Genomic DNA, 25647 nt, shown 5'->3' on the forward strand with positions numbered 1-25647 from the left:
TTTTATTTGTTTGGTTGGTTGATTTAACTATGAGGAACTTCATGAAATGCACTAAGAGCAATACTCCAACATGTAAAAAAAAAAAAGGCCAGAAGACTTCATAAGATTCTTCGCTAGTGAATAAATCACCAACACCATCTTCCACTTACCATATTTTAAAAAGGATGTAAAAAAAGCACCCATCATCTTTCTAAACACTTACCTCACCGTTGTTCAAAATCAGGATACAGAGTATTTGTCTTACTACAATGATGTATATACTGAGGTCCAAGTTTCACCAGCTAATAATCTATTTGCACCCCAAACCGCATATACCCAACTGTGTGGTTGTTAGGCTACATAAGGAATATTAAAGTCACAGAGAAGAAGCACACTGATATGACTAGCACATGAGGATTTCTTTGAGGCTGACACAATGGGAACTCTAGGCTGACAGCAACAAGATCAGTTTTTCATAGATTCCATTCTATGAGAATGACTCAAAGGTCCACTAATGCCTGAAGCAAAGCACAGAATCTGGGACTACCACCTTGCAGCAATCCAAGATCTCAAGATAAGATATGTTACTAGAATTGCATGCCATATGCTTACAGAAAGTACATGGAATGGCAAGGCAAGCTATATAGACTGTCAGGTCAATCTCATTATTTTCCATTACTACAAATCTGGTCAGCATCTTCTGGCAGGATATTGTATAATACAGTCAACTGTAATCTCCCAGCACTGCATGTGGCTTTGGGTCACAGTGTGGATTATCTGTAAAATGAAAGAGATAGGGGAAAGGCGAGAATCATCAACACTATCACAGACCTTATTTTAAAAGCTAATATTAGTAGGCCTGGACTCAACAGAACTTTTCATATTTGCCCATCCACTGAAGATTGCAAAGATCATAAAGCAATATGGCTGATCCTTTACATTGATAACATCCTTCCTTCATTGTTGAGCAAAGCTGCAAAACAGAACCAGCTTGATTCTTTCCTTTCTAGGCTTGAGGACATGGGACCTAGAATCTACTACCAGACAGTACTTCCAATCTTTCATAAATATCCTTTAATCCAAGATCTGAAACTACAAATTCCTGAGATGGTCCTCCGCGAGGCTCTATTTTTCTGAAGGCTGTGCTATGATACACACATAAGGAAATATAAGAAATGCTGACTGCTTTACAAATTGATAAGCCTGAAGACTGAGAAGATGTATAAACCTACACTAGGGAAAGCCTACATTCTGTCAGGTGTCTTTATTAGCAATACAAAGCTAAAATGTATCATTGATCTCCACCCATTTGAGTGGCTCAAAGTCACAACTGGGGAGGTAGGAAGGAGGCTGGAGCGATCCCGAGACCCACTAACTCAGCACAATAACACTGTCACTGCTCTATGGTTCTGCTAATTGAAAAAAGAAGTAATATTGATAATTTCCAACACCTGGAATACATATATTAAGAAATCTGATTTCACTTGACCAACTATTTGTTTCTTGCTATTTCTCCTCCCCATCTGTCCTCCATCTTTTTTAATGGCACCGTCATCCTCTTGGCTCCTCAGGCTTATAAACTATGAATTATGTCCAAAGCCTCTCCCCCTTTCGCTTCCCCTAGCAATGGGAATTTGGCAGATTTTTTTTTCTGCAAAGCCTCTTTACTCATATGTAATCACCTAATTTCAGGTCCTCATCCAAAAGCTATCTCAGCTATCTTTATACTTCATCCAACATATCTCCTCTCCTTTCAAATTAGACACAGTTGGGAATAGGTGAAGAGAAAGGGGAGGTTCTTACACTTGTGATCAAATTTCATAGCCATTCCAACAGAGCTGTTGAACAAACTTTTTCTGAACACAAGAATAGCTAGGCACAGAGCCAAAAAAAAAAAAAGAAAAGAAAAGAAAAGAAAAGGTAATGATGGAAGCCAAAAACAGGTGAGCTGCAATCTTTCCATTCCTACACAAAACCTGGCCCTTCAGTGCAAGTTCCTACATATGCTGATAACTTTTTCCACTTCTTAATTTCATAACATTCCTATATTCACAATTCTGCCCCTGGGTTGGCTTCCCCATTTTTTTCAATGACAGTTTTCCTACTGCCCTCATAAATTTAAGCCTAGCAAATCTCTACCTTGAGACTCTTCTTTCAATTCATCTTACATTCTAAAAAACTCTTCTACAAATGCTGTTCTCTTATTAATACAAAAAAAAACCTATAATCTTATCGGATAGCTCTTATCCAGCTTTTCCAAAATGTTCCAAAGACAAAAGGCTACTTTAATTTCCTTGAAGTTTTATGAGCTTAGCAAGGGGAGTGGTATGGGGAATGCTGACAGTGCAAGTTGCTGACTAAAGACAGCTGCTGGGAATCCCCAATTACTGTGGCAAGGGGTGTGGTAGTGACAGCAACTGGTTTGAGAGCAACCAAGTAAGACTTCAAGATCTAGTGGTATATAGACTCTTCACCAATAATTTTTGTACCTTGCCATTTAAAACCTTGGCTCAAAAGTTATCCTCTCAAAAGCCTTCTTCCTGACCACTCCTTTATTCAAGGTCACTAGCATGGTTATGTACAATATTTTTCATGTATTAAACTAATCTATAATTATTATATATTGTGTTGTAAGCATTTTAAGTGACTTTGATATTTGTATCATATCTTGAGCAACACTGTCAGCTCTGTGAGGGTATAACTAGTTTTTCTATTTCTCTGGTGTCCAACCATGGAATTCAACATAATGTATATGCTAAGAACAAAAAAACAAAAAAACAAAAAAAACAAAGATAGCTTTTTTTCCCAGTGACATATAATTTCCACTCAGCTATTCAACACTAACATTTTTAAGGTTGAGCAAGTTTGAAAGTATGGTACATTGAGGGCTGTAGAAAATACACCCACACTTGATAAAAAAAGATGCCACTTAAGAGTTGGACTCAACATAAATTATGCTCCACCCAACCAACTATACTATTACATCATATTTCTTCCTTTGGACTCTTTTCTTTTTACTGCATAAGCTTGTGGCTCCATTTTGCTCTTAGCAACACTAACTTCAGAAGCTCAACTCTAAATAAGTTTACTGTTGGGAATCTACTCTTCCCATCTACACAACCAATGGCTTCCCACACTGTCTCCACTGTCCTGTGAGCAACTGCCCAGTTACTGTGTGGAAAGACAGCTTACACATTGAAAGTCCATTCTTGGCAGCCTCAGGCTTTTACTGTTGGTCCTCACTTATTTAGCTTAATTGATTCAGAACAGTATCAAAAAAAGACATTATTACATGAGTTCGAGGAAAAAAGGCCATTTAAGAAAATTTAAATTGTAAAAGCCCTGGTGATTGTACTGCTTTAAAACAGGCAAGCACATGTGACATCTAGAGAACAGAATAATGCCCATTGAAATAAGGAACTCATACTAATCTCATTGCACAAGTTTTAGTGTTTCACACATACACATTCTCAAAAAGTAAAATGGTCTATAAATGGGAAGCACAACTGACTTCAAAATTATAATCCATTACAGTAATAACTGATAGTGTTTTACACAAATACAATTTCAAAAATGTACAGTTTTTAAAGAAAACAATGTGAATGTTAGTATGTGTTTGTGATAAACAACTCATGCATGGGCTAACAGGGCATTTTTCACTTTCTCAGTCGTAGTCTTTCTTTCTATTGGACTTAAGAGATCCCAGCAGAGATTCTTTCTTAGTTGCCACTCACTAATTAGGACTTGAACACAGCAAAAACACAATTCATAAACAAGAAAATTATGAGCTAGGTTATTACTCCCTTTGGCCATATGGGAGAAAAGGTAAAATAAGCATCAAGTTTTTCTGTTTAACTAAATATACCTGGCCCTACATATACCTTTATTCACGGATATAAAAATAACTTGTAATTTATATTTCTACATCCTTTCATCCCAGTCGCTGATCCTTTTTACAGCACTAATGACAACTGGGCAGGGGGAGGGAGCATGCCTGCTTTCTTATCAGTAAGATAGGACAACAGATTGCCTTCTAATGGAATCAACAGTGTTGGAAAACAACCCATACCTTCAAAAATGCTCAATTTTTCAGAAAATGTATTTTTTTTAAATTAAAAGTAGACATGACCATTTTGCTAGCATGGATAAGGAAATCTGTATAGCCTAGTAGCATCATCTGCAATAGACAGATACACCTTCCAGCTATTATGATCAGTTTTCATAAAAAAGACATCGTACAAAAATAATAGCTTGTGTTTAAAACGATGATTTAATATCACTTTGACCTGAGCTGCCTTATCATTTATTTTTTTTTTTACTAATGTGCAATAGGATTGTTACTGTTTTGGTGAAACGAAGTGCCTGCCTCACCTCCCTAACACAATGTAATTCCTACCAAGCACACTGAAAAGCAGTAATTTGACTACTGTACCAAGATAAAAAAGAGTTAACTGTCCAAAATCCTGATCAAAGTCTCTAAACACCTGCATGGCCAGGAGATTTGTAAAAAAAAAAAAAAAAAAAAAAAAAAAAGGCATTGTATTAATTGTAATGGAAAACCACACTTACTGATGTTTAATAGTAAAGTATCTTTTATGTGCTATGGTCTATACAAAATGTAGTATTGCATTAACTTCAATGGTGGTAAGAAGATTAAAATTTCATGGAACATGACATGCAACACAGCATTAAATATATAAGACTGAACAATCCCAGTGCCTTTGCAGGACCCTTTTATATTTCTTTGTCAATAGGGTAAATTCTTTAAATACAATCCAGCATGCATAAGTGTAAGTAAAGCTTTCAAAATCTTAAAAAACATGTTATTTAGTAAGCTAATCATCAAAGCATTTTTATGGAGACAGAAGGGGACTTTACTTATTAAAATCAATACAACTCACTGTAAGATATCATATTTGTGCTGTTTTTAACTCCTAAAATGTGCCCCTCACATTTAACAATATCTGGAAAAATATAAAATCATACTACCTACAGGTTTCCAAGTCAGTCTTCCCCCTCAGCAAAACATCCCAAGAACCCCAGATTCTTGTTATGATCAAGGCAGCGTTCAATATGACCAGTGCTAAATTAGAACGAACATGATAAAGGATAGTGACATGGAAGCAGGAAGTTTCATACTGGAAAATGGCAGTGAAGATTACCATTCCCTTCTCATGGCTCAAGTAGTATTCAGGTCCTCCCTACTCCCTAACCCAGAGGGGCTTAACATGTGGTCCTGGGAGCTGTAGCAGCAGTATCACCAGGGAACTAGTTAGAAATGTAAATTCACTGCCCCACCCCAGACCAACTGAATCAGAAACTCTGGGAATGGGGCCCAGCAATTTGTGTTTTAACAAGCACTACAGGAGATTATGATGTATGTTAGAGAACCACTCCTCCTCAAACTTTAATGTGCCTAAGAATCACCTGGGGAGCTTGTTAAAATGCAGATTCTAACTCAGCAGGTCTGAGGTGGGGCCTGAGAGCCTCCATTTCCAACAAGTTCCCAGTTGATGTCTTCTGCAGACCACACTGCAAGTGTTTCCCAAACCGGCTGTTTAACAAAATTACCCAGCGTGCTCATAAAATATGGGTCCCCAGGCACCACCCCAGACCAAATTAATCTGAATCTCAGCAGAAAGGCTTATTCGAATAAAACCAGTATTCCAGTTCAGCTACATATTAAAATCAGCTGGGGAGCTTTTACTAGTATAATCCTGATGCCCAGGCCCCATCTAAGTTCAATTAAACCAGAATCTCTGGGGTTGGGACCCAGGTATCCACATTTTAAAGAATTACCCAGTGATGCCCTAGTCAGTGATGGCGAACCTATGACACGCGTGTCAGAGGTGACACGCGAACTCATTTTTTTGGTTGATTTTTCTTTGTTACATGGCATTTAAATATATAAAATAAATATCAAAAATATAAGTCTTTGTTTTACTATGGTTGCAAATATCAAAAAATGTCTATATGTGACACGGCACCAGAGTTAAGTTAGGGTTTTTCAAAATGCTGACACGCCATCACTACCTGGTTTGGCTCAGTGGATAGAGCGATGGCCTGCGGACCAAAGGGTCTCAGGTTCAATTCTGGTCAAGGGCACATGCCTGGGTTGCAGGCTTGATCCACAGTAGGGGGCATGCAGGAGGCAGGCGATCAATTATTCTCTCATCATTGATGTTTCTCTCTCTATCTCCCTTCCTCTCTGAAATCAATTTAAAAAAAACATATAAAATATATATTTAAAAAATCAAGCTTAAAAAAACAAAATTCCCCAGTGATTCGAAGTGTAGCCAAGGTTGAGAACTACTGCTCTGAAGTCTAACTGGCTCAACACCTGGCACAGTGGATCCCTTTATAGTAGCAAATGGTTTCCTATAACATGGCTAACTAGGCTCCCACATATAAATCCAAGAGCTTGACTTTTAATAGTTAAATGCACCTCAAGACATGTTTTTATCATGGCTTGAAAAAAATGTGCCTGTTACAACTGTACAACTGAAATGAAGGATTTAGTAATGCACAAATGTTACCTGTCTTCCATTAAACAAGTTTCCACTGTCCTCCCAAGCTCTAACTACTGTTGGCTCTCTGCAGTGAGGTAGGTGCTCCAAGAAACAGCAGCCATAGTAAGGAATTTGTAACCATACAGCCTGTTCATATACTGACATTCCCCCACCCCAATCCCCAAACATTGGAAATTTCTAATAACCTTTCAGAGTGGACAAATAACTGATGAATCTAGGACTTTTAAACCTATAAAAGGCAGATTTCACCAGTTACAGATTTTTCACAGAAAGGTCCTGGGAAGGGATGGAAAGGTGTGCTTTTACACATGAGAATCTCAAACTGTTGAAAGCAGGTCTTCTGGTGGACAGAGACAGGATCTGAAACACCACTGCTCATGATATGATACTAATAACTCTGAGGAGAAAAAAAGCAATATGTCCATTTATGTCTTATGGCCCCCAGCACAAAGTCATACTAATAAGTACACAACGCTGTTAAATACAGGGTGGGACAAAAGTAGGTGTACAGTCATGAGTACACGAAAAACAGAGTTTATTCTTGTATTACTTATTAATTATTATAGTATTTTCCATACAAACAACTGTAAACCTACTTTTGCCCCCATATGTAAAACAGAAATAAAATGTGTGGTAGTTACTAAAGTACTGACTGTCAAGTGATTATAGCTATTTCACTCCCATAATCAAACACTGCTTTTAAGCAATTTTCCTGAATTTTACGCAGTACATTTCAAAAAGTGAGTTTAAAATAAATGAAAAGAAGATGCAATCCTCTTTCCACTTAAGTGAACTTTCATTCTCCCCTTGGTCATGTTCAATGTCTTTTCTAACTTAGTTGTTCTGTAGAATACACGACACATTCATGGACAGCTAAGTGATAATAGCTATTATTCTTCCACTATCATTTCAACATATCCACAGAAATTGAAAGTGTGTCATATTTTTATGTTTATTTCCATGAAAAAGAAATCCAGTGGATGGGGTATTAGAAGAGAAACAACACCTCAGTACATGTTCAAAGTGGCCACTGTTAAATTTTCTAAAGCATTTTCCATATGAACTGGTCAAGCTCTCTTTACTTTTAAAATCTGTGTTCTAGTCATTCAGTTAACCCAAACTCACTTTAAAATGTGTGAAAATAGCACCTCCTGAAAGTGTATTCTCATATGCTTTGGAGCAATGGAGCATGAATAGTAAAACAGCCTTTGCCAAACTCATGTAACTAAACAAGTGAATTTTTGCAGTCCCATGACTTTGCAGAGCCAACCTATGTATCATCCCAGGACTGGCTCTAATACATCATAGACATCCAAGAGAAGGCAGAAGAGTCACAAATAAGTGAGTCACACTAATAAATATTTCATCATTTTGTTTTTACATGGCAGTCTTTTCAAAATGAATTTTACTTCTTAACCAAAAAAACAAATTGGCTAAGTAAAGGTGTGTGCCTTTAGGACTTAAGTTCCTAGAATAAAAACTATGAAATTTATAAAGATATTTATTTGACAGTGTCAGTCTGGATGCCATTTCATGCATTTATCATGAACCAATGCCCAAAGATGAACAAAGTCTGAAAGAAAATGCACAGACCACAGAGGAATCATACAAATTTAAATACATTTAAAATATCAAAGTCAAAGAAAACAAACAATACAAAATTACAATTTCCAGGACACTTTATTGTAATTTCCACTTTACATATTAAGTTAATATTTTTAGTCTAGGCATAAGTGTTTGTACTTATTCAGTAGCAGTATAATCCCCCTAATCTCACAAAGTGAAAAAAAAAGAAGTTATAAAAAAATATCCATTCAGGTATTTATATGGGGACAAGGGGCACTTAACTTAGCTAGCAAAAGGGTTGATACTTTTCAGTATAAATTTATCTGAAAATTTTCTCTATTATTTTTCTTGTTGATGTTAAATACTCATAATAAAAACAATCTCCCTCTTTGTTGTTCTGCCCTTCCTTGGGCTTTACATTCTGTCTAGCATTTAACTCAAAAAGTCAGGTTACAATCAGTTTACACATTTAAAAAAAAACCATATGCCCCATCTCCCACACATCCAAATGGACACGGATCAGAAGCAACCTGGCTTTTAGCTGTAATAGAGCTATTTTAAACAATTTCAACCACACACTTAAACGGTAAAATAACTAAAAGTACAAAACCAAAGGAAACCATAAAAATTCCTACACACTGTTGGGATTACCTATTTCTCAAATCCTCAAGTCTAACATAGATTTCTTAAAAGTGAAATCGGCACAAAAGCGAATGTACGCTCAATGTACAAACTGACAGCAGCTCTATAGGGACAGCTCTCTTTGAATGAGCTATATTACTCAGACGGTGGAATGAAAAAAAAAAGTCTCACTCCTCAAATGTGAGAGAGCTGGCGGTGTGCTTCGAAACACATTTTAATGGGTTTGTTCGGATAAAAATAGGTAGTAAGAGAAAATGTGATTTTTAAAAACCTCCTCCCTCCCCAGGACACAAGGAAACCCAAATGAAAATATGGGAACCTCATAAGCTCCGGTGCTAAGTTCCATCACTAACAGAAAAGAAGTTGGATAGTTGCTATTTTTTCACCCTTCAACGGGCTAGAAACTCTCCTTGTGCAAGGCGGGAATACTGGCGGGACTTTTACGGGGGTGGGGGAGGTAATGGAAACCAAAGTGAGGAGAGGTCAACACCTTGAGTAATCCAGATCTCCAAATCCCAGGCGATGGGGAGCGGGGTGGCGAAAGAGAGAAGGGTCAAAACTCCTCGAAGTTATTGCAAAAAGAAATCGAACACCTCTGGGAGCCAATGAGCTGTCTCTTGCAGCAGCACCCTGCTCCAAGTGTGGGGTGCTTGCTTTGGAGGGCAGAAAGCGCGGGGTGCCCTGACTTAGGTCTACTGGATCCGGGGACCGGGGTAGCGAGAGGGGACAGGAGCAGCCGCCGGCTGGGAGGCAGGCTCATGCCTCTTACTTTACCTCAACTATGAGCCCCATCCCGGGCGCAAGGGAGAGGGCGGCGGAGGACAGGTACTCACTAGGGCTCGTTGGTGAACCGGGGAGTCCGGGGCTGCTGGTATCCGTACAGGTGACAGTAGAGTACATCGAAGCAGAAGCAGCACATCTCCGCTGACACCACCATCTTCCGGGAGCTGGGCGATGAGGACGAGGCGGCGGACGACGAGGAGGGCGAGGAAGAGGTGGCGGCAGCTGGGGTGGAAAGTAGGGTCCCCACTCCGCAGCTCGGAGGTGGCGACAGGGAAATCCCCCCGCCGCCGCCTCCGCAGCCCTGGGGGGGAGAGAGGGTACAGCCGCTGCCGCTACCTCCCCCAGTGAGACCTCCCAGCCCGTTGAGCCGCGTACCGGCGCCTCCTAGTCCCAGCTCCCCAGCTCGACACTGGCTCTCTCCGCTGCAGTGGAAGGAGGAGGCGCCACCACCGCCACCCGAGCCAGAGGGGGGCGAACTGGACAGTTTCTGCTTCTTCACCCCGCAGCAACCCGCCGCCATCTTGGAACAGTCTCCCCCACGCAGCGCTTCCGACCCATAAGTGAGGCGAGCTGGCGGCGGGGGCGAGCACGCTGCGGCCTGGTCGCCGGGGGCGCGCCTGGAGTTCGCGAGAGGCGCGCGCCGCTGCCGGCCGGGCGGCCCGGCCACGCGGCGGCCTCGTGCGCACCACAGCCTCCGCCTGGGCGCGCGCCCCCTTTCGCGGCTCTGCCCTTCGCGCCTGTCCCGCCTGCCTCGCGCCTCAGCCGAGCCGCAGCCTCGAGTCAGTGGCTCGCGGAGGATAAAAGACGGGAAGCCCTGTGGAAGGGGAGAAGGAAACCACCAGGAGAAAACGGAGAGTGGAAGCGAAGGGCAGAGGTGGGCACTACCTAGGAAGGAGGGAAGGGAAACTAGTTGGGGGGCGGGAGGCAGCGGGGGGAGAAGAAAGTCCGAAGTAAGTATCCAAGTCCCAAAGCACAGCTCGATGGCCAGAGCTGCACATGGTGTTAGTGATACTGAGCCGAGTTACTTGGAACCTGAGCCATCGGCCTCAAATACGCTGGTTGCTGAACTACTGGAGTGTGAGCAAGCAGGTGCTCAGAGCTCCACACCTGAGGCCGCTCCTATACTGGTAAAGTAGGCACAAAGCATCGGGGAAATGGCCACACTGCTGTCGATTTGATAGGAATCTAAGGATGCACGGGGCGTTTTCCAAAAGTATGGTAAAAGAGCAATACTGTGTCCTTTCCCTGTGGACAAATATGCAAGCCCAATTGAATATATCCACTACTCCTTCCCCAACTATCTACTTGCCCCATGAAAATGTTTAGAAGCAAAAAGTAAAGTCCTAACCAACACATCACTTGTTCAAAGATGCTAACTGTGCTCTGGAGCCTGCGGTGGTGGGTTATGGATGTGTGTGTGTGTGTGTGTGTGTGTGTGTGTGTGTGTGTGTCTTTGAAACAAACCAAGAGAAATATGTCTTTGGTCAGCACAGACCTTACAGGTAAATAGGGAAAGTACTATAATGAGTCACAAGTTGAAAGATTTTGTTCAGGAATATTATTACATAGTATTCACTACTATTAATTTTTTAAATTTCTCAAAGAATGCTTGAATGGATGAAGAGTCATATAATTAAGTAGGTCCCATTCTGAGCACCTAAGACAATCAAATGTTAAAATTCATAGAAATGAATCTGATAGAAACAGAAAGTATAAGTCATTTCATCATCTGTACACCACGCTAAAACACCTAGACAAATGAGGTATCTGTATATTTGGAGACATCATATAACTGATTGATTCAGTTGCTTTTGAACTAAAAGTGTGGAATCTTGAAAACAGCTAAGAGCTACTCACTCCACTTAGGGAAAAAAAGTTTATTCATTCAATAAATATTGAGCCTTTGTGCCATACTATGTTCACAACACTGTATTTATGTTGACATCCAGGAAGTATGCCTCCCACTCACAAAGAGTTTATTAATTAAGTCATATCTCGGTACATAATTAGATAAATAGCTACTATTTATTGAGCATTTTGGGGGTGTCAAGTAGCATGCCTCGTTTTACCCCCTAGCCCTTCAAAATAATATATTACTGTGGGGAGCCGATATAGGGTTAAGCCTCGGACTGACCTGTGGGCAAAGTCACAAACAAGCCCAGCTTAGAGGGCACAGTCCTCTTAGCATAATTAGGCTTGACCTTATAACACTCCCTAGGTCTTATCTGGGAAGCTAATGGGCTGAGGAAGTGCAGGAAGTATAACCATGGTGTAAACAAGTGAAACTCACAAGAAAAGTGTAACTTTGGTAACCACTACCTTGTTTACCGCTCACTATAAAAAGCTTGGTGAGGCCTGAGCACAGTGGAAGTCCTTCCTCTTGAGTTGGACTTGCTCGCCTGGTCCCCCAATATTCCCAAATTATCTCGTGTCTTTTCTTTTTCATTTGTTGTGCGGCTCCTCTTCCAGACCGGAACCCTGAACCACGCAGGACGTGGAGGGAAACACTTACAACATATTACCTCACTTGATGTTCACAGTAACCCTCCTTTGAGGTTGCTCATTTACAGATGAGAAAATTGAACCTTAGAAGCAACTTGTCCAACATCACACACCTAGGAAGTGACAGAGCCAGGATTTGAATACAAGCATGTCTGATTCCAAAACCCATGCCATTGTGCAAACTGCTTCTCATTATAGGACAGCAAAGGTAGTCGTGATGGATAGAAGATGGTGACATTAAACTACAGTGGGGGGAACAGAGGTTAAACAAAAATAACTTGGTTTTTATGGAAATATTTAGAAATACTAAAGTATGTTTCTAAGAAAGATTAAGAAACTCATTTTAAAAAGATTTTATGAAATAGATCAACTGCCTGGAATGGTTACATACAACCTAAAGACAAAAGAGATGGGTTAACTGTTTCTGATATGTGATCTCATCCTCTCTAATCTCATCATCACTGTTAGAACTATCCTCTTTGAGGAAAATAACAATTCATTGTCAACCCCAAGTGGAGTAAAAAACAGTTATTATTTTTTGTCTATGTTGCAGAAGAGAAAGCAGAATGGTTTTTTAAAATGCTCCAAAAGATAAATATAAACAAACAAACTGAAATTCATATTTAACTCAAAAATAAAAATGTTCCACAGCAACTGGTACACTATTAGGGTGTGTTGTTTTTATTTTATACTTTATCAGAGCCTACCTTTTAATTTGTTTGAAACTAGGTTGAATACAATAACAGACAATAAGTACCAATTTACTCACCACTCCACTAAGAAGTATTAGTAAACAATTTTAGGGTAGAAAATCAATGCCATCTAATGACATAACACTACAGTATACTACTACAGGAAGCAAAGTGATATGGCTTAGATGGCTGCTTCTGCTAGGGGAATTTAGGAAAGTAGAATGTAATCTCCCAATTTAGAATTTGGCCAGTAGACAGGAGTCTAACACCCTTACTCTTGTGAAAATAGCAAGGAATCTTTAATAAGCACCAGTAGTCATGTCCTTAGTTCTGCATTTTATCTAAAAGACAAAGCACTATTATGGCTATCATACCAGGCTAAGGGACTGATGCAATGGGAAACCCTAAAACAAGGACATCCCAGCTGAATTACAAAAACAGCTTTTCCCCTCAAGGATTTTAAAATCTAATTCCAAACCTTACAATCATATAGGAAATAGACCCAAACATGGACATTGCAGAAAATAAATCATTACCTGATCACTAGGAGTTACTATCTGAAGTATTTTGTTGTTTTGGCTGGCTAAAGTGGGCTAGGGAGGAACGGTGAACACTCCAAGCTTTTCCTCTGTGTTAACTTCTTCTAGGTCTGGCTCATCTCCCATACTAATTTTGTGCCTCAAGATGCTTTGCAAATGCCCTGGCATGTACTGGTGGTGGTGGTAATGCCTTCTTTTAGCCTTTGAGGAAATGCCTCTCCTGGCTTTGTTTTCTTGCAAAGTCACAGCATAGAAATAAATATATTCATTCAAACAACAATGAAATGCACAAATCCAATTCTGTGAAAATGTGTTTGTTTTTTTACATCAACACAAAATGTACACTGGAGAGGAAAATTGGTCTTGCTCAAGATTCTTTCTACTTGAAGTGTAAGGGTCCAAGTATGGTAGAGCACATGTGTTTCTACCCGCTACTGATACTGGAGTGCATTGATAATACTCTCCCGAGGAAACGTTAAGGTGCCTTCTGCTTTTTGTAACTGACTGTCAAGCTGGGAGCTAAAGATTCCACATTTCCTTTAAATAAATAAAAAAAAAACAACTAAATAGGCCATAGTCTCTTTGTCAACAGAGCACATTTGAACTGTAAGCATTTCTGCTTCTGCCTCTAAATTGCTATGAACTAACTTTTGTCAAATGCTTTGTTTAAAACTGTGAAAAGCAACTTGAACAAAAGTTATACAGACAAGTTGCTAGGTGGTAAAACTAGAAATGGAATTAAATCTAATAGTTACTGGTTGTTTTATCATTACCTCAATTTCTTCTCATGTTTACAATATTTTTTCATTTCAGAAAAATGTATTTTGATAAGGTGCAGAACACTGTTAATATTGAAAAATTATTTTTTTTTAGGTTCCTGGGGGTGTGGGTGACATGAGGAATGTTCACACAGTTCAATGAAAAGAAACTTCCATTTATGCCCAAACAGTGTTATTTTTATCCTCTGTCATTAAACTTTCTCAACTGTCATCCTTGAACAACTGCACAATATAATATTATTAGCTCTCACTTTGATCTAACTTTGTACACATATAACACATGGTTGTGGTGGTGGAGGTGGCCATCAGTTGCCTTTATCATTTGCATGAATATGAGAATAAATACTGAAAGTCTTTATCTTCTTTTCAATTCAAATTGACAAATAAGCTTTTCTTTTCCTGATTAAAAAACAGATCCTTCCCACCTGAATCCTTTCTTTATCTAATAAACACATTAATAAGTAAAGTACCATCATATACTATGGACTGTTTTCTAGTTGTTTCATTTATATATTCTGTCAATTGGAGAGCAAACTAATTGAATATCTTTTACTACCTATTTCCTTGAGTCAACGTTATATAAACTCAATGAGACTTAGTCATGCTAATATCTATGCTGTATGTGGAAGAATTAATAAAGCTGCTAGTTGTGGTTTGGAAAGGAAATTTTTTTAGGGAGGATATAAAATGAATATTATTTTGGGCAGTTAGAGGAATTGTGAGCAAACAAAACCTGAAGGTGTCTACTACAGTTTGGAGAATAATTACTTGACTATTTTTCTTATTTATCTTTTCCTTTAAGACTTCATCTACTATCCTCTGCATGTAATGTGGTGTGAAAATGTCTATATTATAATGTTCCTCTCCTTCAAATCCTATCTAATAAAGAGGGAATATGCTAATTGACCCTCAAACCATCACAAAGATGGCGGCGCCCACAGCCAATAAGGAGGGAATATGCTAATTGACTGCCCCACGCTCAAAGATGGCGGCGCCCACAGCCACAAGATGGTGGTGCCTGCCTCCGGAGTCCCCCAGTCCCCTCAGACCCCAGCTGCCCAGGGCCAGCCCAAGGCACAGGCAAGCCTCAGCTGTCAGCTTCCCAGCTGCCCAGGGCCAGCTCAAGGCACAGGCAAGCCTCAGATGATGGCTGCCCAGCAGCCCAGGGCCGTCCTGAGGTGCAGGTAACCAGGGCCAGCTGAGGCTTGCACTGCCAGCAGTGACAGCAGCAGAGGTGTGATGGGGGCATCGCCTTCCCCTGATCGCCGGGTCGCTTCCCGCCCCTGAGGGCTCCCGGACTGTGAGAGGGGAAGGCCAGGCTGAGGGACGCCCCCTCCAGTGCATGAATTTTCATGCACCGGCCTCTAGTGTAATTATAAACCTATAGTTCTTTTTCTATAGCATATCGTGTTCTGGAGCACGTGTTCCAGTTGCCTGGAGAGACAGGTTGGACAGAGTGAAGATTAACATTGTCAATTAAAATTTTAAAATGTGTTCTGAATTAAAAGTCTCTTGTGCAAATACAGGTTTTCCCCATTATCCGAACTAGAGCATTTCTATGAAAACTTTTGTAAGCATAAGTTGTGAAAAGCAAAGTAATTACTATTAAATTATATGGAAAAGTTTTTGAGCATTCCCAGATCCAAAAAATATTGTACCAAATCATACCAAATAAAACATAAAAGTCAAAATAACACTAACATATATTTGTTCAGTGTTAACAAAAAAAGAATGATGCAATAAATATACATGATGCTTTCTACACCCATCAATCCACTCAAGCAATAGACTTCACTTTATGCATTACTGCATGCTGACTAAAAGAGACTACTTTGCTACTAGCAGAACCATGTTCAGTTCTTTTTTTAAAATATATTTTTTTATTTTTGGATAGTATTGCAAATATCTCCCATTTTATCCCCTTTTTCCTCCTTCTCCCAGGCTGTACACACCCCCTAGGGCTTCACCAACCTAATGCCCGTGTCCATGAGTTATGCATATAAGTATATAAGTTCTTTGATTAATTTCTTCTGGTCCCTCCAACCCCACATCAAGGTATGTCAATTGGTTCCATGCCTCCCTGCTTCAGGTTTTATTTTGTTGGTTAATTCCTTTTGTTCATTAGATTCCCCAAATAAGTGAGATCATGTTGTATTTGTCTTTCTCAGTTTGGCTTATTCCACTTAGCATAATATTTTCCAGGTCCATCCATGCTGTCCCAAAGGGTAAGAGATCCCTCTTTTTTACAGCTGCATAGTATTCCATAATGTAAATGTCCCACAGCTTTCCTATCCACTCATCTACTGATGGGCACTTGGGCTGTTTCCAAATCTTAGCTATTGTAAATAACGCTGCTATGAACATCGGGGTGTATATATACTTTCTGATTGGTGTGTTGGGGTTTTTAGGATATATTCCCAGAAGTGGGATCGCTGGGTCAGATGGAAGTTTCATTTTTAATTTTTTGAGGAAAATCCATACTGTTTCCAGCCTATTACTGGCACAAGAACAGGAATATAGACCAATGGATCAGAACAGAGTCCCCAGAAATTGACCCACACCATTATGGTCAATTAATATTTGAAAAAGGGGGCAAGAACATACAATGGAGTAAAGACAGTCTCTTCAACAAATGGTGCTGGGAAAACTGGACAGATACATGCAAAAAGATGAAATTAGACCACCAATTTACACCACACACAATAATAAATTCAAAGTGGATAAAAGACTTAAATGTAAGACATGAAACCATAAAAATCTTAGAAAAAAACAGGCAGTAAAATCTCAGACATCTCACATAGCAATATGTCTCCTAAGGCAGAGAAAACTAAGAAGAGAATAAAAAAAATGGGACTACATCAAAATAAAAAGCTTCTGCACAGCAAAAGAAACCACCATCAAATTTAAAAGGGAACCAACTGAATGGGAGAACATATTTGCCAATGTTACATCTGAAAAGGGGTCAATATCCAAAATCTATAAAGTACTCATACAACTCAACAAAAAGAAGACAACCCAATTTAAAAAATGGTCAGAAGACCTGAATAGACATTTCTCCAAAGAACATATACAAATGGCCAAGAGACACGTGAAAAAATGCTCAGTCACTAATCATCAGAGAAATGCAAATTAAAACCACAATGAGATATCACCTCACACCTGTCAGAACAGCTATCATCAAAAATTCAACAGAAAAGTGCTGGCGAGGATGTGGAGAAAAGGAAACACTAGTTCACTGCTGGTAGGAATGCAGATTGGTGCAGCCACTGTGGAAAACAGTATGGAGTTTCCTAAAAAAATTAAAAATGGAACTTCTGTTTGACCCACATTCAGTTCTACACTAAGCATAACACCCTTATGAGCTCTCTTAGGTTTTTCTGATACCTTAGGTCCTAAGGCTTAGGGCATGTAGCTTGCTAACGGATGCACAGAATAAATTGAGATAAAATACAAATGCTCACAGACACAGTTCAAATTTATGATAGATTGATGCTAAAAAGCTGAGTGTAGTTCCCAAAGTGTAGAGCTGGGCAGTACCATTCTGGCCGTTTGGGGTGTGCCCTGCCTCCATAATGGCTGTTCCAAAACAAACGCTGAACTCTATTATCGCATTTGACTTTTTTTGTAAAAGTGAAAATCCTCTTCAGATTTCTTTCTGTTAGTAAAAGTAGGTACTAATGTAGGTCTTTCGTAAAAGCACAGTGGCTTAATGTGAACTTTCAAAAGTGGGGAGACCTGTATTCAATCTAAAGTTTAAACTCATTTATGGCAGTAAGTGAACCCTATAACCTCTGCTAGATCCTAGTTTAAGTCTATCTCATTTTGCCTCACTCTACCCACTGCTTATATATCCAAAATGTATGGCTCATTGTCTCATTGTGGCTATGTGCAAAGATTATGTCAAAAAGTTCAGATGTCTCTCCCTACTTACTGTCCAGCTCCTAGTGGCCCTCTAACCCTATAGCCTTCAGCCATATCCTTCATTCAGCCCTTGACTTTGGAAATATTCATCCCATGCCGCAGCAACTGCCTGGCAGATTTGCTGCCTTTTAATCGTTAGCTGCCTTCTGTCTGCATCCTCCACAGGTTCCTCAAAGGGATTTCTGGATTTCCTTGCCACTTGGACTTAAATTTTCTCGTGCTACACCCTACTTTATGATTCCATAAAAATTCTGTTTCTTCATTTTATTGTGATACTAGAGGCCCGATGCATGAAATTCGTGCATTGGAGGGGGGGGGGTCCCCTCAGCCCAGCCTGCACCCTCTCCTATCTGGGATTGCTCGGGGGATCAGGCCTAAACCGGCAGTCGGACACCCTTCTCACAATCTGGGACAGCTGGCTCCTAACTTCTCACTTGCCTGCCTGCCTGGTCACCCTCAACTGTCCCCCCACCAGCCTGGTCACCCCCAACTGCCCCCCTGTTGGCCTGGTCACCCCCAACAGCCAACCCCCACTGGCCTGGTCACCCCATGCAGCCTGCTGTTCAGTCGTTTGGTCATCCCTCACTAACCCCCCTGCTGGCCTGGTTGTCCCATGCAGCCTGCTGTACAGTTGTTTGGTTGTCCCTCACTAACCCCCCTGTCAGCCTGGTCACCCCACACAGCCTGCCAGCCTACTGTTTGGTTGTTATTGTTACTTTGACGGTGACCCGGATAATTTGTATATTCCTCTATTATTAGTATAGATAATTCACAAAGCATACAGCCCACCTACATAAATGTTTCTATTCAATGGGTTTTAGTATATTCAGAGTTGCGCAACCACCAACATAATTTTGGAACACTTTCATGACCCCAAAAAGAAGACCCATAGTCATTAGCAGTCACTTTTCATCCCCCACCTTCACTTCAGCCTGTGGCAACTAATAATCTACTTTTTGTTTCTATAGATTTGCGTATTCTGGACATTTCAAATAAACAAAATCATATGTGTTCTTTTGTGTCTGCCGTATTTCATTTAGCATAATGTTTGCAAGATCTCTGCATGATGTAGCATATATAAGTTCTTCATTCTTTTTATGGCTGAATAATATTCCATTACATCAGTGGTTCTCAACCTTGGCTGCACATTAGAATCACCTGGGAATCTTTTTAAAATCCTGATTTCTGGGCCTCATCCTCCAGCAATTCTGTTTCTTTGTTACTAATGTTGTGGCCCCACCCCATAACAAAGAAACAGAATTGCCGGAGGATGAGGCCCAGAAATCAGGATTTTAAAAAGATTCCCAGGTGATTCTAATGTGCAGCCAAGGTTGAGAACCACTGCATTATATGAATACTAGTGACTCAGTGCACGGATTCATGCACATTGAAAAGAAATTAATTAGAAGGTGGCCGGTGGGGCGGGATTGGGTGAGATGGGCCGGACACACCCTGGAGCCAACCTTTCGAGGTCCCTCCCTGGCCAGCCGCACCTGGGGTGGCACTGTGGCTCAAAGGGCGTCTGCAGAGTGAGTGGGGTCCCTACAGCAGGTAGGGTCCCTTGGCCTGGCCTGCAGGGATCAGACTGAAGCTGGCTCTCTGACATCCCCCAAGGGGTCCGGGGTGCAAGAGGGCACTCTGCAAAGTTGCTGTCATACAGGGTGTGGAACACAAACTCAAGTGTAAACCAGATTCAGAGCTGACAGTACCGCAGCAACAACATAACCCATGGCCGAAGGTGGAATCACGTGGCCCGATGAGAAATAAGGCTCCCTCCTCTCTGGTTTCGTGATGTGTCACCTGAGAACCTCCACTGCCAAGTCACACTGGCTCGGCAGCTCCTGCATTGAGCGTCTGCCCCCTGGTGGTCAGTGTGCATCATAGCAACCGGTCAGACATACACTTAGCTTATTAGCCAGATAGATAGATAGATAGATAGATAGATAGATAGATAGATAGATGATACTACATTTTGTTTATCCATTCATTAATTGATTGACATTTGAGTTGTTTCCACCTTTTGATTATCATGAACAGTGCTGCAATGAATATTGTGTACAAGTATTTTTAATGGATGTACATTTTAGTTTCTCTTGGTGGGATTTCTGAGTTATATGATAACTCCATATTTAACCTTTTGAGGAAATGCTAGATTGTTTCCCAACTGGCTGCATTATTTTATTTTTATTAAATACATTTTTATTGATTTCAGAGAGGAAAGGAGAGGGAGAGAGATAGAAACATCATTGATGAGAAAGAATTCTCGATCAGCTGCCTCCTGCATGCCCCCTACTGAGCATCAAGCCCACAAGCCAGGCATGTGCCCTGACTGGGAATCTAACTGTGACCTCCTGGTTCATAGGTTGTTGCTCAACCACTTAGCCACACTGGCTGGGCTGCATTATTTTAAAATGCCATCTGCAGTGCATGAAGATTCCAATTCTTTTGCATCTTTGCCAACACATATTTTTATCTTTAAAAAAAGTATTGTAGCCATCCTAGTGGGTATGAAGTGGTATTTTCCAGTTTTGATTTACATTTCACTAATGACTAACAATGTTGAACATCTTTTCATGTGCTTATCAGCCACTCATATACCTTTTTTGGAGAAATGTTTATTCAAATCCTTTGCCTATTTTAAAATTGAATTATTTGTCTTATTGGATCAAAGGAATTTATATTCTGGATGCTAGTCCCATATCAGACATATTATTTTCAAATATTTTATTTCATTCTGTGGGTTGCCTTTTTACTTTCTTAATAATATCCTTTGAAGCAAAAATAATTTAATTTCAATATAGTCCCATTTATCATTTTTTCTTTTGTTGTTCAAACTTTGGGTATTATATCTAAGAATCAATTGCCAAATACAAGGTCATAAAGAGTTACACCTATGCTTCCTTTTGAGTTCCATTATGTGTTATTTTTTGCACATAGTGTGAGGAAAGGGTCCAAATTCATTATTTTCCATGTGGATATCCAGTCATCCCAGCAACATTTGTTGAAGACTTCTTTCCTCATTGAAATGTCTTGCCACTCTTTTCAAAAAACCAATAAAAAATAAATTTTTAGGGCTTATATATGGACCCTCAATTCTATGCCATTGATCTATAGTGTATCCTTGTGCCAGCACCACATTGTCTCCATTACTATAGCTTTGTTGTGATTTTTGAAACTGGGAATTGTGAGTCCTCTAAATTGGTTCTTCTTTTTAAAGGTATTTTTTTAGCTATTTTGGGACCCTTGCATTTCCATATTATTTCAGAGTAATCTTGTAAATTTCTCCAAAGCAGCCAGCTGTGATTTTGATTGAGGTTGCATTGAATGTAGATCAATTTGAGGAGTATTAACATCATAACAATATGATCTTCCGATCCATGAGCATGGGATTTCTCTCCAATCATTAAGGTCTATTTTAATTTCTTTCAATAATGTTTTGTAGTTTTCAGAGTATAATTTTGCACTAGTTTCATTAAATTTATTTCTAAGTATTTATTCCTTTGATGCTATTGTAGATGGAATTATTATTTTCAGTTTTTGGGTTTTTCATTGTATAGAAACAACTGATTTTTATATATTGTTCTTCTATCCTGTAACCTGGCTGAACTTGTTTGTTAGTTCTAATCATTTTTTTTTAATTGGATTGCTTAGTATTTTCTATATAAAATAGCCCACCCTCCTTATCCGTTTTTCACTTTCTGAAGTTTCAGTTACCAGTGGCCAACTGTGGATCAAAAATATTAAATTGGAAAATTACAGAAAGAAACAATTCAAGGTTTTAAATTGTGTGCCATTCTGAGTTGCATGGTGAAATATTGCACCGTCCTGCTCTGTCCCACCTGGTATATCCCTTTGTTCAGAGTATCAATGCTGTAGATGGTACCCACCCATTGGTCACTTAGTGTTTGTCTAGATTATCAGATTGGCTGCTGTATCACAGTGCTTGTATTCAAGTAACCCTTATTTTACTTTAAAATGTCCATAAAAGCCCTAGCAGGTTTGGCTCGGTGGATAGAGCATTGGTTTGTGTACTGAAGGGTCCTGGGTTTCATTCTGGTCAAGAGCACATGCCCAAGTTGCAGGCTCTATCCCCAATAGGGGGCATGCAGGAGGCAGCTGATCAATGATTCTCATGGTTGATGTTCTAGCTCTCCCTCTCCCTTCCTTTCTGAAATTAATAAAAATATATTTTTTAAAAAATGTCCACAAAACAAGAGTAGTAATGCTAGCACCTCTGATATGCCTAAGAAAATCCATAAAGTGTTTCCTGTAAGTGAAAAGGTAGCATGTATAGGAAAAAACATAGTGTACAGAGGACCCTATATACCAGTGATGGCAAACCTTTTGAGCTTGGCGTGTCAGCATTTTGAAAAACCCTAGCTTAACTCTGGTACTGTGTCACATATAGAAATTTTTTGATATTTGCAACAATAGTAAAACAAAGATTTATATTTTTGATATTTATTTTATATATTTAAATGCCATTTAACAAAGAAAAATCAACCAAAAAAATGAGTAAATGAGTTCACGTTTCACCTCTGACACGCGTGTCACAGGTTCGCCATCACTGCTATATACACTATGAAACTATCAATGTTTTCAGGCATCCACTGATAGTTGGATTGTCTTGGAATGTATCCCCAGCAGATAAGGAAGGAATACTGTATAATATTATGTCATCTGCAAATATCTACACTAATAAAAGAGAAACATGCAAATTAACCATCACTCTGCCACTCCACTACACCCATCAGCCAATCAGGAGCAAGTATGCAAATTAACCCAACTAAGATGGTGGTGGCCATGGAGCAGGAGCGAGCAGGAGGCTTGTTTTGCCCCTGGCGATGAAGGAAGCCAAGCTTCCCGCCTGCCCTGGCAGGCCCTGGGCTCCGCTCAAGGCTACAAAGTTTCAATTATAGAAGATAAATAAATCCCAAATACCTGCTTCCAGCTCGCCCTGGCCTGGGAGCTTGGGTCGCCAGGGGGCATGGCCAGCCTGCAAATGGCCCTCAGCCCCTCACCCAGGTTGGTCACACCCCCATGGGGTCAGAGTCCCCGCTGGGGGGCTTGGTCAGCCTGAAAACAGCCATCAGCCCCTCATCCAGGTTGGCCAGGCACCCCAGTGGGGACCCCCACCCTGAAGGGGGTGTGGCCAGCCTGAAAAATGGCCCTCAGCCCCTCACCCAGGCTGGCCAGGCACCCCAGCAGGACCCCCACCCTGATCCGGGACACCCTTCAGGGCAAACCAGCCAGCCCCCACCCATGTACCAGGCCTCTATCTATACTAATAAAAGGGTAATATGCTAATTAGACTGGGAGACCTTCCAGGAGACCTTCCAGACATTCTTCTGGACAAAGTCATGGTGGTGGGGCTGAGGTAGAGGCGGTTAGAGGCCAAGAGGGGAGAGCAGTTGTGGATGATCAGGCTGATGGGGGGCGGGACCGTTGGGGGTAAGCAGACCAGCAAGGGGGCCAGTTGGGGGCAAGCAGGCCATCAGTGAGGGTAAGTTGGAGGTGATCAGGACAGCGGGGGTGGGGGCAATTTGGAGTCAGCAGGGGGGCAGTTGGGGGCGAGCAGGACAGTGGGGAAGGAAGGTGGGAGCAAGCAGGCCAGCAGGGGGGGCAGTTGGGGCCGAGCACACTGGCACGGGGGGCAGTTGGGGGTGATCAGGCTGGTGGGGGGCATTTGGGAGCAAGCAGGCCAGCGGCGGGGGGCAGTTGGGGGTGAGCAAGCTGGCAGGCAGAGTGGTTAGGGGAAATCAGGCAGGCAGTCAGGCAGGTGAGTGGTTAGGAGCCAGCAGTCCCAGATTGTGAGAGGGATGTCCGACTGCCGGTTTAGGCCTGATCCCTGTAAACTGGCAGTAGGACATCCTTCGAGGAGTCTCAGATTGGAGAGGGTGCAGGCCGGACTGAGGGACAACCCCCCCCCCCCGTGCAAATTTTGTGCACTGGGCCACTAGTATATATATATTTTACTTCTTCCTTTTTAATCTGGAAACCCTTTATTTCTTTTTGTTGTCTAATTGTTTTGGCTAAAACCTCCAGTATGATGTTGAGTAAAATTGGTGACAGCAGATATCCCTGTCTTGTTCCGGATCTCAGGAGGAAGCTTTTAGTCTTTCCTCATTAAGTATGATGTTAGCTATGGGTTTTTCATAGATACCCTTTATTAGGTTGAGGAAGTTCTGTTCTATTTCTAGTTTGGTAAGTGGCTTTTTTCTATGAAAGGTTAGATTTTTGTCAAAAGCTTTTTCTGTGTCTGATGAAAGGTTCATGTGGGGTTTTTTACTTTTATGCTCTTGATGTGGTATATTACATTAATTAAATTTTGGTTGTTAAACCACCTTCCATTCAGTCCTGGGATGAATCCCATTTGGTCATGTTGCAAATTTTTTTAAAAATGTTGATAGGTCAATCAGCTAGCATTTTGTTGAGAATGTTTATATCTATATTCATAAGAAATATTGTTTTAAGTTTTCGTGTGTGTGTGTGTGTTTAACATATTTTATTGATTTTTTACACAGAGGAAGAGAGAGGGATAGTTAGAAACATCGATGAGAGAGAAACATCGATCAGCTGCCTCCTGCACACTTCCTACTGGGAATGTGTCCGCAACTAAGGTACATGCCCTTGACCGGAATCGAACCTGGGACCCTTCAGTCTGCAGGCCGATGCTCTATCCACTGAGCCAAACCGGTTAGGGCATGTTTTTTTTTGTGTGTTTTTTGTTGTTGTTTTTTTTTTTTTGTCTGGTTTTGGTTTCAGGATAATGAGTTGGGACTACAAGTTTGAGAAAAAATGGGAATTAATTATTCTTTAAAAGTGTCATAGAGTTCACCAGTGAAGCCATCTAATCCTGGGCTTTTCTTTATTGGGAGATTTTTAAAAAATTACTGACAATCTTGTTACTTGTTATATGTGTTATGATTTGCATTATTTTGAGTCAGTTTTTGTAGATTGTGTGTTTATAGGAATTTGTCCATATCAACTAGATTATCTAATTTGTTGGCATATAATTGTTTATAATATTCTTTTCTAATTTTCATTTCTGTAAATTCTATAATAATATTCCCTCTTTCATTTTTTTAAATTAAATTTATTGGAGTAACATTGGTTAATAAGATCATGTAGGTTTCAAGTGTACATTTCTATGATACATTATCTGTATATTGCATTGTGTGACACTACCCAAAGTGTAATCATCTTCCATCACCATACATTTGTCCCCCTTAACCCTTTATACTTTTGATTTTAGTAATTTGAGTTTTCTCTTTTTTTCTTGGCCAGTCTAACTTACGGAACAGCCAATTTTGAAATTTTTTACAAAGAACCAACTTTTGTTTCATTAATTTTATCTATTGTTTTTCTATTTTCCATTTCATTTATTTCTGCTGTAATCTTTATTACTTAATTTCCTATGTTTTCCTTGGTTTTTGTTTGCCCTTCTAGTTTTTTTAAGGTGGAAAGTTAGGGTATTGGTTTGAGATAATTCTTTTTTAATACAGTTATAACAGCTATAAAATTTCTCACCAAACACTGCTTTAGCTGCATCCCATAAGTTTGGTATGTTGCAGTTTTGCTTTCATTCATTTCAAATATTTTCTAATTTATCTTGTGATTTTTTTCTTTGACCCATCAGTTATTTATAAGTGTTTTGTTTATTTTCCACATATTTGTGATTTTCCCAAATATTATTCTGTTATTTATTTTTACT

The 25647-nt window shown here is 40.2% G+C and overlaps 1 protein-coding gene across 1 annotated transcript in view; it reads right to left on the bottom strand.

Moving 5' to 3' along the window:
- AMMECR1 (AMMECR nuclear protein 1) overlaps nucleotides 1-10058 on the bottom strand; it is a 116867-nt gene extending 106809 nt beyond the window's left edge. The window contains exon 1 of the mRNA XM_081115374.1: nucleotides 9551-10058. Within this exon, the coding sequence (XP_080971500.1) occupies nucleotides 9551-10020 (470 nt within the window). The 5' untranslated portion in view covers nucleotides 10021-10058. The remainder of the gene's footprint in view (nucleotides 1-9550) is intronic.
- Between the last annotated feature and the right edge of the window lie 15589 nt (nucleotides 10059-25647).

Source organism: Myotis nattereri, assembly GCF_964212035.1.
Source record: "Myotis nattereri genome assembly, chromosome: X".
NCBI lineage: Eukaryota > Metazoa > Chordata > Mammalia > Chiroptera > Vespertilionidae > Myotis > Myotis nattereri.